A 27,152-nucleotide genomic window follows, 5' to 3' on the forward strand; every position below is an offset into this window, starting at 1 on the left:
GAGCACACTCCTGCCACTCTCCTGCCACTCTCTCACCACTCTGCCGCCACTCTGCCACCGCTGTCCTGCCACTCTCCCACCACTCTCCCTCCACTATCCTGCCACACTCCAGCCACTCTCCTGCCACTCTCCCACCATTCTCCCTCCACTCTCCAGCCACTCTCCTGCCACTCTCCTGCCACTCTCCCTCCACTCTCCTGCCACTCTCCCACCACTCTCCCTCCTCTCCCCCTCCACTCTCCCTCCACTCTCCCGCCACTCTCCTGCCACTCTCCCAACACTCTCCTGCCACTCTCCCTCCACTCTCCCTCCACTCTCCCTCCACTCTCCCGCCACTCTCCTGCCACTCTCCCTCCACTCTCCCTCCACTCTCCTGCCATTCTCCCGCCACACTCCTGCCACACTCCTGCCACTCTCCTGCCACTCTCCTGCCACTCTCTCACCACTCTGCCGCCACTCTGCCACCGCTGTCCTGCCACTCTCCCACCACTCTCCCTCCACTATCCTGCCACACTCCAGCCACTCTCCTGCCACTCTCCCACCATTCTCCCTCCACTCTCCAGCCACTCTCCTGCCACTCTCCTGCCACTCTCCCTCCACTCTCCTGCCACTCTCCCACCACTCTCCCTCCTCTCCCCCTCCACTCTCCCGCCACTCTCCTGCCACTCTCCCAACACTCTCCTGCCACTCTCCCTCCACTCTCCCTCCACTCTCCCTCCACTCTCCCGCCACTCTCCTGCCACTCTCCCTCCACTCTCCCTCCACTCTCCTGCCATTCTCCCGCCACACTCCTGCCACACTCCTGCCACTCTCCTGCCACTCTCCTGCCACTCTCTCACCACTCTGCCGCCACTCTGCCACCGCTGTCCTGCCACTCTCCCACCACTCTCCCTCCACTATCCTGCCACACTCCAGCCACTCTCCTGCCACTCTCCCACCATTCTCCCTCCACTCTCCAGCCACTCTCCTGCCACTCTCCTGCCACTCTCCCTCCACTCTCCTGCCACTCTCCCACCACTCTCCCTCCTCTCCCCCTCCACTCTCCCTCCACTCTCCCGCCACTCTCCTGCCACTCTCCCAACACTCTCCTGCCACTCTCCCGCCACTCTCCCTCCTCTCCCCCTCCACTCTCCCTCCACTCTCCCGCCACTCTCCTGCCACTCTCCCTCCACTCTCCCTCTACTCTCCTGCCATTCTCCCGCCACACTCCTGCCACACTCCTGCTACTCTCCTGCCACACTCCTGCCACTCTCCCACCACTCTCCCTCCTCTCCCCCTCCACTCTCCCTCCACTCTCCCGCCACTCTCCTGCCACTCTCCCTCCACTCTCCCTCCACTCTCCTTCCATTCTCCCGCCACACTCCTGCCACACTCCTGCTACTCTCCTGCCACACTCCTGCCACACTCCCACCACTCTCCTGCCTCCCAAATCAGTGATGAGTACCAGGAAAAGACCCTAAATATTTATTTCATAGGGACCTCTCTTTATCATGCACAAGCTTGGTCTTGGTGCCCTACACAGCTATGGTATGAGGGCCCCTGGAGGTGCGAAGGTAAGTACAGGATTGCTAGAGTCTTGTAGAAGGATGGACATGTAATCAGACTCTCCCCAGGAGTACGTGTTTCAAGATCTGTCAATCCAGCCTGTCTCTTTCCACAGCATCTCCATGAGCGGGAAGGTCATCGCCTGCGGCAGTGGATGTCAGGCCATCGTGGACACTGGGACATCAATGATCGCTGGTGACCCTGCATCTATCAGCCTCATCCAAAGCATGATCGGAGCCACGTCAGATCCTTATGGACTGGTATGTATTCCTCAGATACTGATCATACATTGAGTGCATGGATGCCTAGCCCTTAGCAGTAATACAAGGATGTGATTGAGAAACATTTAGAAGTATATTAGTTGATCTAAGATTTAGGGCCTGAATCAGGTCTTGGCATCCAGACCGCCGGCCCGCCACCACAGCAGTCTTTGAAACACTGCTGTGTTGATAGCTGTCCGCCGGCCCTATCTAGATATATACACAACTAGCAGCCCGCCCCGGCGTTGCCCCGGGCAGAAGGGGGCTGGGGGCAGCATTTTCGGCTTTTGTGCAGTCCCGGCTGGGCCCCTGCCCGCCCGCCCCAACATTGCCTAGACCGCCTCCAGCCCCTTGCCCGCCTGCCTCCCGCCTCCTGCCCGTCTGCCTCCCGCCCGCCTGCCTTACCTGAGCCGCGCTCCGGACTTGACCGCCACTCCCGGGCCCATCGCCCGGCCCGACATTGCTCAGACCGCCTCCCTCCTCCCGCCTCACCTTACCTGAGCCGCCGCTCCTCCCCGAGGTCCGGACTTCACCGCCACTCCTCGCCGCTCGTCACCGCTCCTCCCCGCTTGTCGTCATCACGCACGTCTAGGTCGCGGTCAGCGCTACGTTGCGGCTGGCGCTAGTTTTAAGGGACTACTTTATTTGTAAATTTTAATTTTTGAATTTACGTTTTTTTTTTATTTTATGGCACCTATGTCCATCTACACACCCTGAGGATTCCAACAATGTATTGGGTGTGTGGATTGGCGCTGTGGTTCCCGAGTTTACCTTGCCAAAAGGTTTCTGTTCTCTCTTTATACTAGTAGTATAGATAGACAGAAGACGGCCCGACATTACCACCTGACGGTGGAGTGATGCAGAGCAAATCTGGATGTTCCCATTGGCCTGGCGGTGTCCTGTAGGCAGAGTACTCATGGGGGTGGCCCGGGGGGTGGGGGGTGACAGATAAGTGACATTTGTTTTTTATCTCATTCATATACATGTTGTGTAAGTGTACATGTGTGTCTGTGGGATATGTGTTGTCTGCACTGCACCTCACCAACATACACATACTATGGAATGTACACCTGCACACCCTCAACACTCACCTTCCAGTCCACCAAAATGGGTTGCGGATCCATCTCAGCCAAGTTGCTGCAGGACAGGACAGGACATCTCAGCCAAGGTGCTGCAGTACAGGTGAGACCAGGACAAGGGACTCACGGTACAAAAGAGGGTGGTGATGGACGGAGCATCTGAATCAATCAATCTGGGTTTAATCCATCACTTTTCTTTAGTACCGCTTTAGTCCGCCATAAGTGTGGCAGGGTATGCTCAGACGTGAGTCCCTTGCTCACTTTGCCACTGGATTCAAGCAAGCTGGGCTGAAGACGGCTGGAATGCCAGAAACCAGTCCTCGAAAACTTTTTTCCGGTCCAGGGAAGACATGGCTTGGCAGTTCGGGCTGGATTGTTCCTATGAGGCACAGGGTCAGACTGATTTGCATATAGCCATGTCTGGTGTGGCAGAGTGGGCTAAAGAACGGTGATGGATTAAACCCAGATCTTTTGACTGCAACGCCGCCACCGCCGAGAGTCATTACCTGGCCAGAGAGCGCCAACAGCCGAGATAAAAACAGCAGGATCCCGGCAGAGCGGGGGAGAGCACCGCAACGCCGCCACCGCTGAGAGTCATTACCTGGCCATTTAATACAGTAAACGCGCCAGCCGCCACCGCCAAGAGTCACGAGGGCATCAGACTCCGCGCCGCCGCTCCGGGGGACCACAACACCCGGCAGGCCTCACGGCGGCGCGTGGCAGGTGACGTCACACGCGCCAGAGAGCGCCAACAGCCGAGATAAAAACAGCAGGATCCCGGCAGAGCGGGGGAGAGCACCGCAACGCCGCCACCCCCGAGAGTCATTACCTGGCCATTTAATACAGTAAACGCTCCAGCCGCCACCGCCAAGAGTCACGACGGCATCAGACTCCGCGCCGCCGCTCCGGGGGACCACAACACCCGGCAGGCCTTGCGGCGGCGCGTGGCAGGTGACGTCACACGCGCCAGAGAGCGCCAACAGCCGAGATAAAAACAGCAGGATCCCGGCAGCGCGGGGGAGAGCACCGCAACACCGCCACCGCCGAGAGTCATTACCTGGCCATTTAATACAGTAAACGCTCCAGCCGCCACCGCCAAGAGTCACGAGGGCATCAGACTCCGCGCCACCGCTCCGGGGGACCTGTCAGAAGGTACCTGAAGATTCTGAATCCGCTGGAGTATCAGACCGAAGAAGAAGCTAGCTCCCAATTCCCCTTCACCACTGCGCCGGATTTCTCTTGCAACAGTGATAACAGGGAAAGGGGAAGTGGATAGACAGACAGAGAGACTGCTCACACAATCATCTACTCCCGCTCAAGGAATGGTGAAGAGTTATTCTGTAAAACATAAAGACAACATTACTAAGTTCCGATCTCCCAAACACTCTATTCTCCTTAGAACTATCACTCTGGAACCTAACCCCAATTACCTGTGTGTGTGTGAGCCTTAGCTGCTCTCTAGTAGGTCTAATATACAGCTGCGTAGATGATGGTAGCTGAGCTGACGTAATGAGCAGGAGATATTGGTGGTACACAAGAATATATATATATATTTTTATCTACATGAGGTCACAGTCTTTTTGAGTAGAAATGCAGTTCCAGAAATTAACAACAAGTTCCAACTGGTGAGTTCCAATGAGGTCTTGCTAATAGTCTATTGCTGTAAGCGAATAACCAGAATTCCAATAGTCTCAACGCAAACTGAGGAGGAGCAATACCCAGTTCAGAAATGAAGAGAAATCGGTTCGAGCTCACCGACTAAATGCTGCTTGCCGCTGAGGGAACCTCTCCGTGTTTCAAGCCTCAAGTGCCTTCGCTGCGCACGATGTACTGCTGCCAGAATGACGAAGGAGCCGCTGCTGCCGACCCAGGCTGAAGAACAGGATGACTTGACAGGGTGAAGGGGAATATGCTGGAAGCGTGTCAAGGGGTCAGACGGAAGCCAAACTAATGTCTGTGAGGCAGATGGGCAGCTACGGGAAGAATGACGCAGCTGGCAAGCCGCCGAACACCGGGGAATTAAACTGGCAGGTGACAGGGAAAGAGGGTAAACCTGACCAGACTGAACTAACCAAACTATGACAGGAATTATACTCTGAGAGAGAGCGCGAATGAAAAAACGTTCGCCTCTCGGGAAATTTCAGTTGAAGTGCGACGTTTACCGAACGCTCGCGCTCCAAGTCCCAGAGCCAGCGTTCCAAGCAAACACTAGAACGCTAACTGGCCCCACTACACTGGCAACTGGGAAATGACTGAACCAAGGCGATACGATACTTCGCAACAAGCTGAGTCCAATTGAAAGAAGGGGGTGAGGGTTTAGTGATGGAGGAAACCAGCAATGTATTGTCTGCAATTGGTCCAATCCTGACAGTACCCCCCACCAAAACCCCCTTCCTAGGCTTGTGTGGATAAGTCTTGTGAAACTCTCTCACTAATCTGGCTGCGTGAACATTAGAGCTGGGTTCCCAGGATTGTTCTTCTGGCCCAAACCCCTTCCAATCCACTAAATAGAAAAGTTGTCCCTTCCTGATCTTAGAGTCTAGTATTCTCTTAACTTCATATTCCTCCACTGAGTCTACCTGTACTGAAACGGGTGGGAGAACCTTACGAAGATTAGGTGGGCTTTTCCGAATCAACGATACATGGAATGTGGGATGAATTTTCAATGTTTTGGGCAATTGTAGTCTCACACAAACAGGATTTATCATTCTGTCCACAGAGTAGGGCCCCACAAACCTAGGTTGAAACTTTCGATTTCCCCGCAAACGCATATGGCGCGTGGAAACCCAAACCTGATCCCCAGGAAGATAAACTGGATTAGCCTTGCGACCCTTATCTGCTTGCTGCTTAAAAGCTGACTTCGCCTTGACCAGGTTTGCAGTTGCTGACTGCAAGGCAGTCTGTAACTTACGAATGACTTCTTCAGCAGCTGGGACGTCTCCTACAACCTTGCCCACCAACATATTGGGGTGTCTACCTGAATTCAAAAAGAAAGGAGAAAATCCAGTGGCGGTGTGCACTGAATTATTATAGGCAAATTCAGCTGGAGCTAGTAAAGATGGCCAATCTCCCTCCTGATCCAGTAGATACAAACGCAAGTACTGTTCCAAATCTTGATTTACTCTCTCAGTCTGTCCATCGGTCTCGGGATGATAACCGGTGGACAAACGAGAGTCCACCCCCAGGCCACTTAGGAAGGATCTCCAAAATCGGGACACAAATTGAGACCCCCTGTCCGAAATAACTACCTTCGGAATTCCATGCAGTTTGACTATGTGTTGAACAAACAAAGAGGCCAAATCAGTGGCAGTAGGAAGACCCTTGAGAGGAATAAAATGACTCATTTTAGAAAATTGGTCTACCACCACCCAAATGACTGACATCCCTTGACTAGATGGTAACTCAACAATAAAGTTCATGGAGACTGTGTGCCAAGGATAAGGTGGTACAGGTAAAGGCATAAGTAGACCTTGTGGGGATTGCCTGAGACTTTTCCCTTTTAAACATAGTTCACAAGTGGCAACATACTGTCGAACCTGAGCTTCCATGCCTGGCCAAAGGAAATTTCGCTTTATCAGTTCCAATGTCTTCAAGACTCCCTTGTGGCCAGCCAAAGGCTGATCATGGAAACTTCGGATGATCTCCTCTTGTAGTTTCTCTCCAGGGACAAACATCTTTCCTTGTAAATAAGGTTTCCCATCTTCCACCATTCGATCTGGACCCTTATTCTCCCAATCCGAGTAGTCATCTTTTTTGAACTCCAAGACAATCTTCTCTTGTAACTCATCCACTACTGCAACTGCTAAGATCTTTTCTGCGGGGATGAGGAATTCCTCTGTCTTTTCCTTCGCATTCTCCCCCACATTTAATCGAGATAGAGCATCTGCTTTTCCATTGGTTACTCCCGGCTTGTATGTGAGAACAAACTCATAGTCAGCAAAAAATAAGGACCACTGAAGCTGTCTCGGGGTCAAGGTTCGCGCAGACTTTAGAAATTGCAAATTCCTATGATCGGTGAACACAGTCACCACGTGCCTGGCTCCGAGCAAATAATGTCGCCATTCAAGAAACGCCACCTTTACTGCCAGCAACTCCTTGTCGGCGATGGCGTAATTTATTTCTGCTGTGGTAAGTTTTCGGGAGTAAAAGGCTACTGGATGAAGTTGCCCAGTCTTCTTATTGCGTTGAGACAGGACTCCCCCAATAGCAAGATTGGAAGCGTCTGCCTCCACAAAAAATGGTTCCAGCGGATCCGGGTGTTGCAAGATGGGTGCAGTAACAAAGGATTCTTTTAGGAATTGAAAAGCGCCTTCTGCCTCTGTTCCCCATATAAACTTTTCGTTCTTCCGCAACAAACGAGTGATGGGGCTCACCTTTTCAGAAAAATTCTGAATGAATCGCCGATAAAAATTGGCGAACCCTAAGAAACTTTGGATTTCCTTCACTGAACCTGGAGCTGGCCAATCTCGGATTGCCTTGAGTTTGGAGTCATCCATGGAAACGCCCTCGGGAGAGAGTATGAACCCCAAAAACTCCACTTTGGTTGTATGAAATACACATTTCTCCAATTTCACAAAAAGTTGATTCTGCAACAGACACTCCAAGATGGTTCGAACATGCTGGATATGCTCCTCGGTATTCTTGGAGAAAATAAGAATATCATCTATATACACCACTGCGAAGCGGTCCAGAAATTCACGAAGTATATCATTTACAAAATGTTGAAATGCCGCAGGCGCATTGCACAACCCAAAGGGCATGACCTGGTATTCAAAAAGCCCATAACGAGTTCGGAAAGCCGTTTTCCACTCGTCTCCTTCAGCCATCCGGACCAAATGGTAAGCCCCCCTCAAATCCAATTTTGTATAGATCTGGGCCTCCTTCACCTGATCCAACAGTTCAGAGATAAGTGGCAACGGGTATCGGTTCTTTCGAGTCACCAGGTTCAAGGCCCGATAGTCTATACAGGTCCTCAGGCTCTTGTCTTTCTTCGGAATAAAAAAAAGAGGGGAGGAAACTGGGGATTGTGAGGGCCTGATGAATCCATTAGCCAAATTCTTGTCAAGGTATTCCTTCAAATGCAAATTTTCTGATTCCGAAAGAGCATAGATGCGACTACAGGGTAGAGAGGCTCCTGGTTCCAACTCAATTGTGCAGTCATATTCACGATGGGGAGGAAGTTTTTGTGCTTCTCGCTCATCAAAAACGGATTTTAAATCTTGATACTGTGCAGGAATCTTGGGGAGTTCCACCAAGCAAATTACTTGCGGTTGATTGGCCAAACAGTAAGTTTCACTAGACTCCGTCTTCACAATATGAGGATGAAAGCAGTGTTCCAGACAGAAGTCTGAGGTCAAATCTACAGTTCTCCTTGCCCAGTCAATCTTCGGGTTATGTTCAGTTAACCAAGGCAATCCCAAAATCAGTTGGAACTGAGGAGCATCAATTAAACTGAATCGCAGGTAACTTTTATGTTCTCCAGGTCCAATCACTGAGATTGTTTCTGTATCAAAAGCTATCGGACCGGAAGATAAAGGGGTTCCATCAACAGCACGCACAGGCTCGGGCTTGTCCTTCCTCACAAAGTTAATGCCCAACCTCTTAGCAAACAGAATATCACAAAAGTTTCCTGTAGCTCCTGAATCAATCATGATTGCTACATTTGCACCTTGTTCTTTTCCAAAAATTATTTGACAAGATAGGATGAGATGAGGAGCCGAAAACTGCATGGTGTTAGACAATGACTGAATTAGAGGAGTTGACTTAGATTCAGCTTCCACCAGGGCAACCCCTTCTACTGGTGAAGCTTGTCTTTTACCCATGTCGATGTCTTGGGTCTGCGTGGACACTCCTTGACAAAATGTCCAGAACCTCCACAGTACATACATAACTTGCCTTGTCTTCTCTTTTCCCGTTCCTCAGAACTAAGCGGTCCCCGAACCGTTCCAATTTGCATTGGTTCTTCTACCGTGACTTCTTCCTTGGGTTTTACACTCTCTGGACGCATGCGATCAAATCTCGGAGGAAAAGTTTGAGTTTCCTTTCGCCGCTCCTGACGCCTCTCTGATTGCCTCTGGTCAATTTGAAGAACTAAGTCTATAAGTTCTGAGACGTCGGTGGGTCTCTTGGGAATCTGGGAGAGTCCATCCTTCAGTTCGTCACGCAGACCTCTGTAGAAGATTGCTGCTCTTTTTTCTGTTGGCCAATTTGTCTCAACTATAAGCTTGTTGTACTGCGCTAAATATGCCACCAACTCCCGATTTCCTTGTTTTAGATCCAGAAGCTCATTGTCGGTGGTTTGAGAGATTGCTCTCCGATCAAATATGCGTAAAAATTCGGTCTTGAATTCCTGAAAATTGTACAGCACCGGATCATTGGTAGACACCAATGGCAATGACCAAGAAGCGGCATCTCCACTCAGGTACGACAGCATGAACGCCACTTTGGATTGATCTTCTTTAAATATTATTGGTTTACAGAGATAATGCAATGAACACTGAGTGACAAAAATCTGTGCCTTATTTGGGTCCCCCAGAAATCTTTCGGGAGGGGCTAGCGGGATAGTGGGAGACATGGCATGTACTACCTGTGTGGAAAACTCACTAGTGGCTGGTGAAGGGTTAAAGGTTTGGGACTTAGCACCCCCAAAATCAGGACTTGGACTAGTGGTGACTTCATTTATCTTTTGACGAAGAAAGTTTGTTTCCTGATTAGATTTCCTAACTTCCTCTCTGGTTTCTATCAATTGCTTTTGTAAATCTTCCAAAATGGATCCCAGGGCTTTGAGGTCTAGTCCTTCGGCCATGACACCCAAGCGGATAATACAGCTGGCACTTCAATCTGTCAGAAGGTACCTGAAGATTCTGAATCCGCTGGAGTATCAGACCGAAGAAGAAGCTAGCTCCCAATTCCCCTTCACCACTGCGCCGGATTTCTCTTGCAACAGTGATAACAGGGAAAGGGGAAGTGGATAGACAGACAGAGAGACTGCTCACACAATCATCTACTCCCGCTCAAGGAATGGTGAAGAGTTATTCTGTAAAACATAAAGACAACATTACTAAGTTCCGATCTCCCAAACACTCTATTCTCCTTAGAACTATCACTCTGGAACCTAACCCCAATTACCTGTGTGTGTGTGAGCCTTAGCTGCTCTCTAGTAGGTCTAATATACAGCTGCGTAGATGATGGTAGCTGAGCTGACGTAATGAGCAGGAGATATTGGTGGTACACAAGAATATATATATATATTTTTATCTACATGAGGTCACAGTCTTTTTGAGTAGAAATGCAGTTCCAGAAATTAACAACAAGTTCCAACTGGTGAGTTCCAATGAGGTCTTGCTAATAGTCTATTGCTGTAAGCGAATAACCAGAATTCCAATAGTCTCAACGCAAACTGAGGAGGAGCAATACCCAGTTCAGAAATGAAGAGAAATCGGTTCGAGCTCACCGACTAAATGCTGCTTGCCGCTGAGGGAACCTCTCCGTGTTTCAAGCCTCAAGTGCCTTCGCTGCGCACGATGTACTGCTGCCAGAATGACGAAGGAGCCGCTGCTGCCGACCCAGGCTGAAGAACAGGATGACTTGACAGGGTGAAGGGGAATATGCTGGAAGCGTGTCAAGGGGTCAGACGGAAGCCAAACTAATGTCTGTGAGGCAGATGGGCAGCTACGGGAAGAATGACGCAGCTGGCAAGCCGCCGAACACCGGGGAATTAAACTGGCAGGTGACAGGGAGAGAGGGTAAACCTGACCAGACTGAACTAACCAAACTATGACAGGAATTATACTCTGAGAGAGAGCGCGAATGAAAAAACTTTCGCCTCTCGGGAAATTTCAGTTGAAGTGCGACGTTTACCGAACGCTCGCGCTCCAAGTCCCAGAGCCAGCGTTCCAAGCAAACACTAGAACGCTAACTGGCCCCACTACACTGGCAACTGGGAAATGACTGAACCAAGGCGATACGATACTTCGCAACAAGCTGAGTCCAATTGAAAGAAGGGGGTGAGGGTTTAGTGATGGAGGAAACCAGCAATGTATTGTCTGCAATTGGTCCAATCCTGACAGGACCACAACACCCGGCCGACCTCGCGGCAGCGCGTGGCAGGTGACGTCACACGCGCCAGAGAGCGCCAACAGCCGAGATAAAAACAGCAGGATCCCCGCGTCGCGGGAGCGCGCGGGAGTCCCGGGGGCGAAGTCTGGGCAAAGGGCGGGCCCTTTGTGGCCCTCAGGGGCCTGAAGTGGCCGGGTCGGGCCACCCCCCCAAGATTGACTGGTAGGACCTGCAAGTCAAAGTCATCATAAACAACAGACGGAGTGCGGGGCACCAATTACTGCTTAAGGATGACCAAAACGCTGAAAACACCGATGGCAACAAGATCTACTAGCAGACTGAAAACCGTGAGTACACCTTTGCCCACTATAACTGCAATAGACATAATGCTGCAAAAAACTATTAGTGTCGTGGCGGATGCCATTCAGGACACAGAGAGGCGTCTCTCTTTGACACTAGACTTATGCTTCCCAGACTTGTCCTCGCACACTACTAACAACACCCAAAACATGGATGACACTGCTTCATCGCAGGAGTCTTTACTGATGCAATCATTCTCGGATTTACCAAGGTCACACGTTAAAGAGAACACTCCTAAATTTTTGTCCACCGAGTCTACAACAAATAATTTGGACAATAGTCTCTTGATTTTAACTAACCGTGTAAGCAATAAACAACATGAAAATGCTACATCTCCAGCTTTGGTTGCCCACCCAGTGGAGATACATCCATCGGCCACTGACTTAACAGAGTCTCAAACCTCTAAACAATCCAATCTTCTTAAGGGCACTCGAAAAAAGCGCAAAACAAAACTTCTTATGAGGAAAACCCATTTCCTATCAGGCAAACCCAAACGCTCTATTAAAGATATGTGGCATCAAACAACCTTGGGGAAACCCACTGAACTAACACGTGGGGGGCCCTCACTAACTCCCCTACAGGATCATGATGCACATGGAAAAACCAAGAACAATACAGGGAGATCTCTGGTCAACGAGGAAACAGGCCACATAGATAAGATACGTACCACGAACATACCATCTATGAGTGAGATTGAAACCCTGATTAAATCACTCTTACAACCTATTAGCCAACAGATTGCTAATATCGAAAAGGCTCTGAGTAAGTTTGAGAGGGCTCAAAACTATATATCATCCAGTATTCTTAAACTACTCAAAATACCCAAGACACCTCCTACCTTTGTTCCAGCCTCTACAACCCTCAATATCAAAAATCCAAAAACTGTAAAAAAATCAAGTGATCCATCAAAGGACACAGGTAAACAGAAAAAAATCACAGCATCAGAGTCCCCCCGCAATTGACTTGACGTCAAACCCACAAACAGCTCATTTTACTGATAAGACTACAGTGATACCTACAGTTAATACGCATAATACCCAGGTATGTGAGGATGACGATGACAGTGAGTGGGCAACAGAGGGTTATCCTTCTAATATAAACACAGGCATTACTGAGAATATAAGACACTCAGCTCCACCAAACGCTAACATCCCTACTAAAGTAACGGGAGCACAGCAACCTAGACCCACTACAACACGAACACCATCATATATAAACTTACCACCACAGTCTAATCCCTACACAATAGTCATGGTTGGGGTACCGAAAGCAGATGCAAACAGGGAGGAAAAGCATGAGGAATTAAAGAATAAAGTGATGCAATGGCTAACCACACACAGGCCACTTCCCCCCAATATAATAGGAACCATCTCTCATGTTAAAAGAGTAGAGTGGGTGGGCACACGTTTTAAATCCACAGAGGGCGACTGCATTGTGGTCACCTTTAAAAACGCAGGAACGGCGAAATTTATTGCAGACTGGAGGAGCCCTGTGACAAATAGTCTGATCCGTACAATGGGTCTAAGTTACTTTTACCCCGTTCGCTCAGATAACCAAAGGAATACAATTAAACATCATTATGCCCAAGAAGGACCCTTTACCTCGCAGCTAAACCCTCAACCCTGGCCGGCCCCTTTTGTTCCCTATCAAGGCATGCCAGTGAGTTTTGCCCCATACCCATATGCTCACCCTTGGGAAAGTAAAACATATAACTATCAACCTCCAGCAACATTTGAGAGACCAGGGCCCATTCACCATCGAGCTTATAACCATCCTAACTTTCAGTATAATAATTATGGGTTCCCAACGTCCAATAGATATGATGTACTCTACAACCACGACCAATTGGATGAGGTTGATTGACTGCCATCTGACTTACCCTTCGTTTCATGCCCTGTCAGGGTGGATAACTCTGTAGTATGCAAGGCCAATTCATTAATAACCTCTAACCCCTCAGAGGTCAACTTAGCCAATACCGCTAAAATGACGAGATCTATTTACTCAGTTAGTCCCTCTCCAGAACACATCCCTACCCCTCCCTTACCTGAAGCATGCAACCTCTTTACCTCCACAGTCTTTCAACCCTCATCCACCACCAAAAATCATAAGATGAACTTTGCAACAAATACTAATCCACAATTGCAACATTCTCCTAACATAACCCCTGCACCATCCTTAGATCACAATGATTCCAACCCAATTAAAATACTGTCATGGAACACCGCAGGATTGGCGTCCAAAATCAACGACCCGATGTGGGTAGCCTTCGTTAATAATTACACCATACTATGTTTCCAGGAAACTTGGTTAGTAGACAGTAATGTCTTCATTGAGGGATTCCAAAGCTTCTTTGTCCATGCATCCCCCTCACCCAGTGGCAGGGCAAAGGGGGGCTTAGCAACATTTATTAGTCTGTCCCTTAAATCTAAGATAAACTATTTGCAGCTGGACAGTAGGAATATCCAGATCCTGGACCTCAGAAAGGGGAAGAAAGGAATAACCCTGGTCAATTTCTACAACTCTGTCTCTTCCCTGCGCGAATGTAACATCGTCACTCTTCAAAATCATCTAAGTGATAGCCGGACAAAATTGTCTCAGGATAAAATAATTGTTGGCGATTTCAACACGCACATCTGTGGAAACCCTTTTACAACCCCTCTGGGCTCTTTGGGTTGTGGAAACAAAGCAGGTCCTCACTTTGCTCATTGCCATCGTGGAACAAGATTGAACACCTTAATGGACGCCCTGAACTTGACTCTGGCACTATCTCTGAAAGTCGACTCTTTTACCTTTAAAAATCCAACCTATAAAGGTTCTGAGTCAGGATCTTTCATAGATCACATTCTCCTTTCAGCTGGTGTGGTCCATCAGGTTCTAAACTTTGATATCCTTGAAAGCATTCACAGCGACCACAACCCTCTTTACCTTGAGCTACAACGTGGTCCTTTTGTACTTCTGAGGAAATAGAAATTTTTAGGTAGCCAATGTGTCCCCCACTAACACCCTATCCAAACACACGTGTCCCCTGTATGTCATGTAATTCCTTTTCCGTGCCTGCTAGAAAGACGCATATGTATTTGCGTCCAACGTTAACATGTCAGTCATACAGTTCTCCAAGAATATCACGTTAATTAGGCTTCTAGGCCTATGGTGCCAACGTCTTTACATGGTACGCTTTTGAGTAAAGCACACGTTTTCTCCATGTTTTCTGGCCTAGTCGAGCCAGACCCTCAATCGAGGCTCCGAGTTCTTTTCTGCCTCTGAAAGCTGCAGTTTAGGTATGCATCCCTGACCTCTGCCTTACTTCCTGCTCAGACGAGCGGTGCCCGGCTCGGCCTGGTCTGCTTGCCAAGACGATGTTTTACCTACAAGTTATCTGCTCAGCCTCCTCGAAAACACATTCCAGTCTAGTGAAATAGGTAAACATATTCCCGGCTGCAGAGCAAAGGCCCTGCCTTCCTGTCTCCATGCAAGTAATTCACTGCTCCCGTTACCATGGTAGGCCCATGGCCCCCGCACTTCACATGAAGATCCATATGCACGCACTAGCATTCAGTGATGAACGGCCTCTGCCCGAGAGACCTTTTACCTCAGACACTATATCTTCCAAACATAAGATATCAGATATGTTTTAAGTGCAGGTCGTTCTGACATCCCAGACGTTAGTCTCCTCTACTAGTGCTAAAGTCAAAGCCCCCAGCTCTCCCCAGTTACACGTCATGCTCAGTTGCGCGCGCATGTAGACCAAAAGTTTCTGCTGATTCTGCAAACTTTCTCTAAGCATCCACCCACATGTGACGTTTCTTGTGACGTTTTTCTGACATGTCGGGTACACGCCCATGTATACGCCTTCTTGCATGCCTCCTGTTACGCACATGTGTTCTTATCTCTCTCTTTTCACCTGTTACGCCTACTGTATTCATTTCAAGTATACTGTTTTACTATATATAATGTGTGATGTTAATAAAATGTTGAATGTCCCTTCCTGAACCTTAGTGGTGATGGAACCCGATGTCCCATGCCTCGAGGCATCCCATTAAAGCCCGGACTCTGCCTCTCATTTGATTGAGCTATCCTTATTGTTATTTCATGTAATCAAAAATTGTACGGTAAAATTATTTACCACATAATTCTGGCGCCCGAACAGGGACCCCCCCCTTCCCCACTCGCCGGCGATGTAACGCAGGCCCCTGACCCCTTCTACAGCTGCGACGGAACCAGTGCACACCTGCGGGTTTTCCTGCTATCTCCCTCGGGCCGACGGAGGAGACGGAGACTGCGGTCCGGCATCCAGACGAGGCGGTGAGGAATGCGGAGGATCCCGACCAGAGCCCCTAGTCGAGAGAGCAAGGTCCGAGGTATCCGGAGGCCCACCTGTTCCGAAGCGCATGCGTAGTAGCTGCCAGACGTCGTAGCAGTCCAGTCCAGTCCAGTTTCCGAGGCCTTCAGTTTTTGCTTCCCGGTGAGTACCGTTGTTGGGGACGCATCTAGACGGGTCCATTAATTTGTGCCCGGTCAAGACAGGTCTGGGTACACAGACCAGGTCCAGACGTGTTCACTTAGGTGGACACGGTATGACGTGTCTCTTAATGGGACCGGTACTGTCTGTACTGTTTTAGCAGTGCATCTAGAAATTCAGTGATTCAGTATTCTAGTATTGTATCTCGAGATTTCAGTATTCATGTTTTTCTATGTACCAGATAATATCAGTCTTAAATGTTTTAATGTATTTAATGTTGTGGTATGAATGATTGTTTGCTATTCATTACTGTGTTTATTGTGTTCACGTTTAAATCAGTCCGAAAATGCCACTGTTCTCGAAATTACGTCAGTTAGGAACTAGGAAAGGGATACTCGAAGAAGCAGTTCCCTTCCCGCCTAGGGACACTCCAGGACATTTTATGTACCATAAGCATGGCTTAGATGCCATACTGTACCTGGATTTGTGGGTGGATTATACTAAATATCTGGAAGAGAAGTATAGATGGCCTGTCTCAGGGACATGGGATGCTGATTGCATCATGAGAGTAGAAGAAGCATTATGGAAAAAGAAAGCCAGACAATCACAGAAAGATGCCATAGAATTATGGCGTAAAGAAGCGCATAGAAGAACAGAGAAAGAAATCAGGAAAGCAGAGAGAAGTAGAGAAGAATCTGAAAAAGCTAGAGAAAAAGAGTTACTAGAAGAAGGAGAACAAGTCAGAATAGAACAACAAGACAGACAAAGAAATGCCCTTATCACAGGCATGTATCCTGTTCTCACCGAGGGCCTGCCCAAGGCGACCCCGGAAGTACCCCGTAACTTGCCACCACCATTGGTTCCAACTAAATTACGTCATAAATAGACCGCAGCGGACATTTTCCTTTCTTCCTATTTAGATGATGTAGCTCCAGGGTATACCAATGTACGTGTACCTGTACCACCTGCTAATAATGTACAGCAGCCTATTCAGTCTGCTCAAGACAGGACCCCTCCAAGTCTCCAAGACTCGACTACTGTACCTATTGTCACTTCCCCTACTGTTACTGCTACTGTTCCTTCTGCTATTGGTCCTACCAATCCTTTTGCGACAGATGCACCCCAGAGTCCGCCTCCATTACACATACCTCCTTTACCCGCTATGACACCAGTAGTTACAACACAGCCAGTTCAAGTTTTCGCTTCCGCTTCAGGAGGCGCAACAGGAGGTCTCCCCCATCACACCCCGCCTCAAGTAAAACGAGTGACACTTAGAGAACTAGCATTACAACGTACACCCAGAGCAGCGACATTTGCCGCCCTTAAAGAGTACATTACAGATTGCAGATATGATTCAGTACCAGGTGAAGATGAGATGATACTATACTCACTACGTTTACGGCGAGTTACAAACTATTTGGTTCTTCTACCAAATATGGAAGAACATCTAGATAACATATATAATTTCATTAGAACAGGGGAGAGACCAGAATGCATTCACGAAGCCATGGCACACAATAAGGTCGAGACACAAAAAATGATCTTACAGTTTTTGATAAATTGTTTGATAAGGGAATGCGATCGGCCAGGTACAAGCAAAGAAGAAAAGGGTATCCTGATTAAGTGGAGTAACAATATAGCTGACGGTAAACATGATACACAAGGTTGTATAGAAGCCATGTACAGGAAAATCAGTAAAGAAATTGTACTAATACACAAAAGGGAAAAAGCAGCTAGGGAAGCCGAGAGGGATGAAACGACAGAGGAGGAGATAGATGATACAGAAGAAGACCAAGGTATGATAGCGTATGTAGGTAGAGCAAGACCTTTTGACAGACCCATTCGCATAGAAAGCAAAAAACGTTTTCTTTCTCCCATACCAGAACAATGTTCCCTTGAACATTTATTTCAAGACACTGATAAAGTACTAAAACAACGAATAGGTTACAGTGAACTTAGCACCATGCGTGAAAAAGAATTAGCCCGATCAGCAGTACAATGGGCTGGAAATAACAGTGTATATAAAGATGATTCAGTAGCGCAAACATTTTTGACTCTTTCCCCAGACGAACAGCGACTAGCTGCTATGTACATGATCCAGCATCTCATTACATTATATGAGAGTCAGCATTCTGATCCAGGTCCCCTATATAATATATTGGAAGAATTACTCCTAAAAAGATGGAGAGGCCTAGGTACTGATTTAATTAACATCATTCTAGAACAACGCCATAAATACAGAGAAACAGAAAGGGTCAAGGCAGCAGACCGGGTCAAGCACTACAAGTTCTGTGTTTCTAAGTTTTAGGTCGGTGCAATACTTCTTCCTACACCTGCTACCAGTAGGTGTTTAGGTCAAAAGATCCAAATGCAAAAAATGGAAGGTGCACTCAATGAGAGTCCAAAGGAAAGAAAGTATATTGTTTATCTTCTTCTTTATTGGCAGTTTTTTTCAATTACAGGCACAGCCAACGCGTTTCGTTCCATTAACCTTGTGGAACTTCGTCAGGGCTGTAAAAAGCGACAAACATATATATACATAAATATACATTAAAAAGTCTTACAAGTACCAAAAGAACACAACATTAGACAAACGATCATGACCCAAGACACACATATTGTTTCGATATTTTATCTACAAGACAAAATTATAAAGAAAGTCCGTTTATGTACATCTAGAATTTGAAAACGCCCGTTGTTATGTGAGATAATTGTATGCCACCGTCTGGGTGGCAATATTCAAATTACCTCAGGGTTACACCTTTGAAAATAAACCTAATATGTACAAACAGTTTCATGACTAAAGTAGATATTCTATTATACCTTTAAAATAACGTGACCACTACTATGGATTATCAAATGTGTTGATACATTCACTTTTTACAGCCCTGACGAAGTTCCACAAGGTTAACGGAATCATTGAGTGCACCTTCCATTTTTTGCATTTAACGCCATAAATACAGAACTTTCCTGACTCCACATTTCGTTCCTGTTCCACCTCCAGTAAGACAACCATTTTACATAGACAGACAGAATCCCTTACGAGAAGTTCATCCCGTCCAGGCCCCAGGGGGTGCGCTTCAACGAGTATTCGTATACACACCCTTGACTAAAATGGAACTATTGGAAATGAAGAAATTAGTGCCTTGTCATGACAAAGATCCAGCAGGGTTTCACCGTGAATTAAAAGACATGTTACTCATGGGAGATTACACATATCTCGATATTCTTAAAATGTTAAAAGTACTGTTGCCAGCCGGTATCTACGAAAAACTTAAAGAAAAGGAATGGGAGGTGGGAGATAAAAAGATTATTTGGACTGAATTAGAAAACGAAGAAAATACACGAATCCCAGGTACTGGTCTCGGGGACAAAGCTAAAGCAATACCAGGATTATTAGTTCAGGTCTTGCCGAGGTTATTGGCTATTAAAAAGGAAGACTGGGATGCAATCTCAGCCTGCAAACAGAAACAAGATGAAGACACTAGTGATTTTTATTCCAGATTCGAGAAATGTTTTATTATTAATAGCGGTTTGAAAACGAGTAGTGAATCATATCCACATCTTTTTGTAACCAAATTAGTTGAGAATTCCTTACCACAAGTTAAAAATAGAGTACTGAAAGTCGAGAGTACGTGGCAAGCAAATACCCCTTCTCAAATGTTACAAATGCTACAGTACCACCAGAACCGAATTAGAGAGGAACATGATCACGAACAGAGACGTATGAAAGACACGAAAATGAAAGTACTAGTTGCTCAGTCTGTTCCAGCTGACGGTCAGAAAAAGGGTACAGCACCGCCAGGTCATTCTGCAGCTCCTGTTAAAGGGAATTGCAACTATTGTAAACAGCCAGGTCACTATATCAACGAATGTACCGTTCTGAAATATAATATTGCTACAGGCAGGATGAAAGAAAGACTGCGTCCTCCCAGACAAGAACATGTTCCACAGAATATTTCACAGAATACGCAACCTCCACAGAATACACAACAGACAGTAGCTGTGCCCCAACCCCAACCTACTGCTGCCACGCAACATGTCATACAGCAAATGTACCAGTATGCACAGTCAGATTACCCTGATTATCAACAGTACTCATGAAACAGCCTAGAGAGGGAGGTTGGCTTGCCTCTTATCGAGGTTCCTGTAGATCAAGAGGGTCCCTATGTACATAGTCAGGTATTAGGGAAAGACAGAAAATTTTTGATTGACACAGGGGCGAGCAGAACTACCATCAGTCATGACGAGGTTCCAGGGGCACCCCTCTCAGGCTCACAGAATGTTTCCCTAGGTTTTTCAGGAAAGCCTATTGTTAACGAAGTGTCAAAGCCAGTTTCCCTAGAAGTTGGTCCATTGTCCCGTACTACAGACTTGTTACTTACAAAAGCATGTCCTGAAAATCTGCTTGGTATTAAAACATTGAAAGCTCTAGGAGCAGTAATATGTTGTTCTCCGGAAGGAGTGAGGTTGTTTTTACGTGATTTCAAAGGTCATTATGTGTTGAGAGATTTTGATCCAAGATTGCAAAATGTACCACAGCATTTATGGGCACAAGGTCCGACTGATGTAGGTTGTATGCACATTACACCTTATCGTGTTACAATCAAGCAAGGAGTTGTACTACCCAGAATCCGACAATATAAATTGCCACCCGAGGCTGTAGCAGCCTTACTGAAAATTATTGACGAACTGATTGCCCAAGGAGTAGTTATAGAAACTGACTCCAATGTATGTAATTCTCCAATCATTCCGATTCTTAAACGAACTGACCCAAATGCACCACCCGTCTACCGATTGGTGATTGACCTTCGCGAATTAAATAAATGCATCATTCCTCAGTACCCAGTAGTGCCAGACATTTCTTCCTTATTGACTGCCATTGATTCTGAAGCTGCGTTCTTTACTGTAATCGACCTCAAGAACGCCTTCTTTAGTGCCCCATTCATCCGGAAAGCCAGTATCTTTTCGGATTCTCTTTAAATGGCCGAAGCTTCAAATTTGCACGTGCACCTCAAGGGTTCACGGAAAGTCCTAGTATTTACAGTCAAGCCCTGAAACGACAACTAGATGGTATTCACATGCCTACTGATACTGCTCTGCTGCAATACATTGATGACTTGTTAGTAACAGCACGGACCGAACGTGACTGCGAGCGAGCATCACTGACTGTCTTGTATTTCTTGGCCGAAAAGGGGCATAAAGTGTCCCCTTCGAAGCTACAATTCTGTGCCCAGCAAGTGGTTTACCGTTTGCACTTGCTGTCCAAGTGGGGGAGACAGTTGACACCAGAACGCATCCAGTTAATTGCACTTTTGCCACAACCCAAGACACAAAAGGAGGTACGGGCCTTCATTGGCCTCACTTCTTACTGTAGACAATCGATCCCTCAGTACGCATATCTAGCTAAACCACTCATACAGTTGACAACACAGGAGGCAGCAACTTCGACTGTCCTCCCTTGGACTCAGGAACATACACAAGCTTTTGAAGAATTGAAGAAAGCCTTATGTCAAGCACCTGTTTTAGCAACACCATGTTACAGCAAACCTTTTACACTTTTTGTCACAGAACGCGATGGCACAGCATTATCTGTACTCACACAAGATCAAGCAGGACACAATAAGCCTTGTGCTTATTTTTCTAGTACATTGGATCCAGTGGCCCAGGCTGTGCCTGCGTGCCTCAAATCAGTTGCAGCAACAGCTCTAGCAATCAGACAAAGCGACTCAATAGTGTTAGGACATCCCCTGACGGTACAAGTTCCACACTCCGTGGAAGTTCTTTTGAACCGAACCCAGACACAACACTTGACAATAGCAAGACTGACAGGATATGAATTGACATTGTTTCAGCCACACATAGAGATCAGACGTTGCAATACATTAAACCCTGCCACATTGTTACCCTCGAGCACAATTGACCTGACACCACATGACTGCGTGGAAGTCATCAATACTGTAACGAAACCCAGACAAGACTTGACAGACATTGCATTACCCGACCCAGACCTGACACTTTATGTGGATGGTTCATGTATGAGAGCAAGTACAGGAGAGTTAGTGGCCGCCTATGCAGTGACCACTGAGACTGAAGTCATAGAAACACATCGTATTGACACATTGTCTGCCCAAGCAGCAGAACTCATTGCTCTGACCCAAGCCTGCATCCGAGCCAAGAACCTGAAAGTAAACATATATACAGATTCACAGTACGCATTCGGAGTCGTTCACGACTTCGGTGTCCTCTGGCAAGAGAGAGGTTTTTTAACTTCTCATGGAGCCAAGATACAGCATGGTCCCCTCATTCAAGCTCTATTAGAAGCGATACACTTACCTGCATCCATTGCTATCATGAAGTGCAAGGCACATACGAAAGTCACTGACACAATTTCCCAGGGTAACGACCTGGCAGATCGAACAGCTAAACTCACAGCTCAGACTCAAACAGACATTCCAACGGACACGATAAAGACTGAAATATCATCACAGACACATTGTATGACAGTGAAGGATCCAACTCTAGATGTACTCGACATACAGACACATGCCACTACAGACGAAATCAAGAAATGGACTGAACAAGTAGGGATCCAGACAGATCAGGGATGGATGACGAAGGGTAGAGCCACATGGTTCCTCCCCGACTCTATGGTTCAAATTATCATTAATACAGCACATAGTCCAGCACATTTAGGAGAAAAAGTCATGTTAGACAGCATTCAAAACCTCTGGTTCAACAAGCATTTGCGTGCAGCAGCAAAACAGAAAGTACGTACCTGTATGATCTGTTGTCAGTTCAATCCAGGCAAAGGCATCCCCGTGGAACAAGGTGGATTCCATCCTCCTGACCATCCTTTTGAAGTCCTCCAGATGGATTATATCCAGATGGACCGATGTAGAGGATTTAAATATGTCCTTGTAGTTGTATGTGCCCTTTCCAGATGGACCGAAGCATATCCAGTCCCAGATTACACTGCCGCGACCACTGCCAAGCAGTTGGTTCATGAATTCTTCCCGCGATACGGTTTGCCCCGTGTTGTGTACTCAGATAATGGACAGCTATTCTCGTCCGAGCTTATGAAACAGGTATCACTCCTGTTAGGTTACCAGTGGAAATTTCACTGTGTCCGACACCCCGAAGCAGCAGGTCTAGTCGAGCGTCACAACCAAACTCTGAAAACACGATTAGCAAAAGTCTGTGCAGAAAAAGGTGTAGATTGGATAGTAGCCTTGCCAGTTGCCCTCTTCTATATGCGCATGGTAGCTCATTCTAGAACCGGACTATCTCCTTATGAGGTAGTCTTCGGCCGACCTCCCAATATGTGGGGAACGCCTATGCCTCGTAGAATAACCGATGTCGACAGTAATATGCTGACAGATTACCTAGCTTCCTTGATGTCTGCACTACTATCTTGTCGTTCACAGGTCGCGGCTGCCTTCCCGGACAACACCCAAGTGAAACCGCATGAAATCGTTCCTGGGAATTTTGTTTACGTCCGCAACTTCGACCGCACAAGCCCTCTGGAGCCGAGGTGGAAGCAGCCAAAGCTGGTGTTGATGACAACGAGGACCGCAGTAAAGCTGGAAGGTCGCAAGGGGTGGCTCCACTCTAGCCACGTTAAACGGTTCTACGGACCGTGTCCAGAGACTGAAATAAAGGACTGCCCCCTTTCAGACACTGACTCTAAACTCCCCCTGATAGGAAAAACTCCCCAACAGGAGTACCGAGCAAAGTTGAGGTCTAGTAAGTCAGACAGCGTTTAATTGTATAAGTCCCCCTCGGGTGAAGCGGTTAGACAGGTTTCTGACATGAATAAAATAGACCCAAGTAGTCAGAGAGATAGGCGAATCGAAAAGAGAGAACAATATTGCAAAAACTTGCACAGCCGATGTATCATAACGTTAATTTTCATGTTTATTCTGAGCATTTCGATTATATGTATAAGCTTCATGTTACATGAATTATTTCCTTCTTTTGGTTCACATGCACATAATTCCTCTAATGACTCTGTTGAGCACACTTTCAGTGACCTACCCCCTCATGAATTATCCTATCGATTAGCAATGCGCAACAATACATTCATTCGTATGTTACACCATACTCACCAGACCAGCAATGCCACCAATTGCTGGGTATGTGGCCGACTCCCACCTTATCAGAAATACAAGGGAGCTCTGCCTCTCTTTCCCTACCCGTTCTCACATAATGGTTCATGTGGAGCATGGTTTGCTCTAATGTCTTCTTTAGACAGTAAGTCCAAAGTTTCCCAAGGCAATTGGATATGGGGGAACCTGAATACAGTCATGAATAAAGCATGTTTCCCAGACGCAGAAGGTCTTCCCCAAAGGCGAGGGACCGATCTAGAAAATGAAGTGTATGAATTAGGTAACTTTTCCCTCAATCTCATGATCCTGAACGTCCAGTCCAAGACTAATTCGAACTTGCCGTTTATAACAGTTTTGCCAGTGAAAGGCGAACTATGTGTTAGAAAGAATGGTTCAGTACATCTAGGACACAGTGATTGTAATACTGTGGTCGAATTCAGCGATAAAGGAAAGTCTACTTTCAAAGCCTCTCGCCATTCTTATTTCATTTGTGGTCACACCACTTATGTACATCTGCCCCCTGATGATTGGGATGGGACGTGCTATATTGCATTCCTATTACCACCTGTTTTCCTAGCCCCACCTGATTATCATCGAAATTCACGCCTTGTGCATGTAAGACACAGAAGGGAGATCAAGTCCCCAATAGTCGATCAGACTGAGACAACGTGGGAACAATATACAGATTTCAATAAAGGATTCTTTTTCTTTGTAGGTCCTGTTCAAAACAGTAAACTGATACGCAAATTAACTAGAACACTGGAAGTGGTAGTGAATGAAACTACGTCTGCTTTAGGTAACCTGACCGAAGAGCAATCTGCTATGAGACTTGTTGTTCTTCAAAATCGTCTTGTCCTTGACGTCATCCTGGCCGATAGGGGCGGGGCTTGTAGAGTGATCGGATCCAGTTGTTGCGTGTTTATTCCTAATAACGCGCCATCCGTGTATAAGGCCATAACACGGCTCCATGAAATTGCTCACTTGATACACCAGAATCCAGGCACCTGGACTTGGTCCGGTTGGCTCTGGAGTGTAATGTCCGCCTGGGGATGGAAATTATTATCATTCCTAGGAATAATACTACTCATCCTATTCAGTTGTTGTCTCTGTCTGCAATGTGGGCCAGCGATTTGCGGCTTGTGCGCCACAGCTTGTATTCCAAGTCTAAGTTCCCGTTCCCGAATGATAAAAGATGAACAAATGATGTTATATGAACAGATAGATGGTCTCATGAAAATAGATATATCTTAATGGGTGTAGTAGGGGCCAAGGAGGGAATGAGGAAATAGAAATTTTTAGGTAGCCAATGTGTCCCCCACTCGCACCCTATCCAAACACACGTGTCCCCTGTATGTCATGTAATTCCTTTTCCGTGCCTGCTAGAAAGACCCATATGTATTTGCGTCCAACGCTAACATGTCAGTCATACAGTTCTCCAAAAATATCACGTTAATTAGGCTTCTAGGCCTATGGTGCCAACGTCTTTACATGGTACACTTTTGAGTAAAGCACACGTTTTCTCCATGTTTTCTGGCCTAGTCGAGCCAGACCCTCAATCGAGGCTCCGAGTTCTTTTCTGCCTCAGAAAGCTGCAGTTTAGGTATGCATCCCTGACCTCTGCCTTACTTCCTGCTCAGACGAGCGGTGCCCGGCTCGGCCTGGTCTGCTTGCCAAGACGATGTTTTTCCTACAAGTTATCTGCTCAGCCTCCTCGAAAACACATTCCAGTCTAGTGAAATAGTTAAACATATTCCTGGCTGCAGAGCAAAGGCCCTGCCTTCCTGTCTCCATGCAAGTAATTCACTGCTCCCGTTACCATGGTAGGCCCATGGCCCCCGCACTTCACATGAAGATCCATATGCACGCACTAGCATTCAGTGATGAACGGCCTCTGCCCGAGAGACCTTTTACTTCAGACACTACATCTTCCAAACATAAGATATCAGATATGTTTTAAGTGCAGGTCGTTCTGACATCCCAGATATTAGTCTCCTCTACTAGTGCTAAAGTCAAAGCCCCCAGCTCTCCCCAGTTACACGTCATGCTCAGTTGCGCGCGCATGTAGACCAAAAGTTTCTGCTGATTCTGCAAACTTTCTCTAGGCATCCACCCACATGTGACGTTTCTTGTGACGTTTCTCTGACATGTCGGGTACACGCCCATGTATACGCCTTCTTGCACGCCTCCTGTTACGCACATGTGTTCTTATCTCTCTCTTTTCACCTGTTACGCCTACTGTATTCATTTCAAGTATACTGTTTTACTATATATAATGTGTGATGTTAATAAAATGTTGAATGTCCCTTCCTGAACCTTGTGGTGATGGAACCCGATGTCCCATGCCTCGAGGCATCCCATTAAAGCCCGTATGACTCAGATACCGCGGACTCTGCCTCTCATTTGATTGAGCTATCCTTATTGTTATTTCATGTAATCAAAAATTGTACGGTAAAATTATTTACCACACTTCGGAAACATATCAAGGACCCGGGAGTGCTAAAACCGGTTAATAACAATCGCCGCCTGAAATGGAATTTGATAAATAGTGACAATCTCCACGAGACCGTTGTAAAGCACTGTGAACCTGAACTCAATCTCTGTGGCTCAAACTCCACTCCCCCGGAATCCATCTTATCTGCCTTCGCAGTGGTGACAAAAAGGATTGACCAATTGCTGTCCGTACCCATAAAGGGAACAACTGCCCAACATCCACGATGGTTTGATCATGCCTGTTCCTCAGCTAATCGAAAACTAAAAGCTGCCCTCAAGAACAAGCCAAGAGACTCTGCACTCATTAAGGCCCTACGTGCAGAATATAAAAACGCCCTTGCATCTCGCAAAAAGACCATAAAATCTAAAACCTGGGAGTCTTTGCTCGATCCCTCAATTCTGGGCAATAGCTCGAAGTTTTGGAGTATAATTAACAAGCCACTCTTTGATGACCCGAATGCTGAAAGCCTCGGAACTGTCATACCTGAGAACGATTGGATCTCTCATTTCAGTTCCATCTTCATGAGTGACGCTCCACAGACAATGCAAACACTTAAACTCCCTGAAAATACCCCTCTGCACTTTACTATCAAAGAAGTTGAATTAGGGATTCATGGTCTTACTAGTAACAAAGCACCGGGCCCAGGCGGTCTTCCACCGGATATATTTAAATCCAACATTCCCTTCTGGGCCCCAATCCTCACAGCTGTCATCAACGCTGGGGCCGCAATAGGGGCTCCTAAGTCCTGGGGAGCATCCACTATCGTCCCTGTATATAAAAAGGGTGACAGAA

General features: G+C 46.9%; 1 protein-coding gene across 1 annotated transcript in view; it reads left to right on the forward strand.

Moving 5' to 3' along the window:
- The window catches only part of LOC147725236 (pepsin A-like), a 186,999-nt gene that overhangs the window by 122,474 nt on the left and 37,373 nt on the right, over positions 1–27,152 (forward strand). Inside the window, exon 7 of the mRNA XM_086966552.1 lies at positions 1,661–1,805. Coding sequence (XP_086822678.1) covers positions 1,661–1,805 — 145 coding nt within the window. The remainder of the gene's footprint in view (positions 1–1,660; positions 1,806–27,152) is intronic.

Source organism: Lissotriton vulgaris, chromosome 4_1 (assembly GCF_964263255.1).
Source record: "Lissotriton vulgaris chromosome 4_1, aLisVul1.2, whole genome shotgun sequence".
In the NCBI taxonomy this organism is placed as follows: domain Eukaryota; kingdom Metazoa; phylum Chordata; class Amphibia; order Caudata; family Salamandridae; genus Lissotriton; species Lissotriton vulgaris.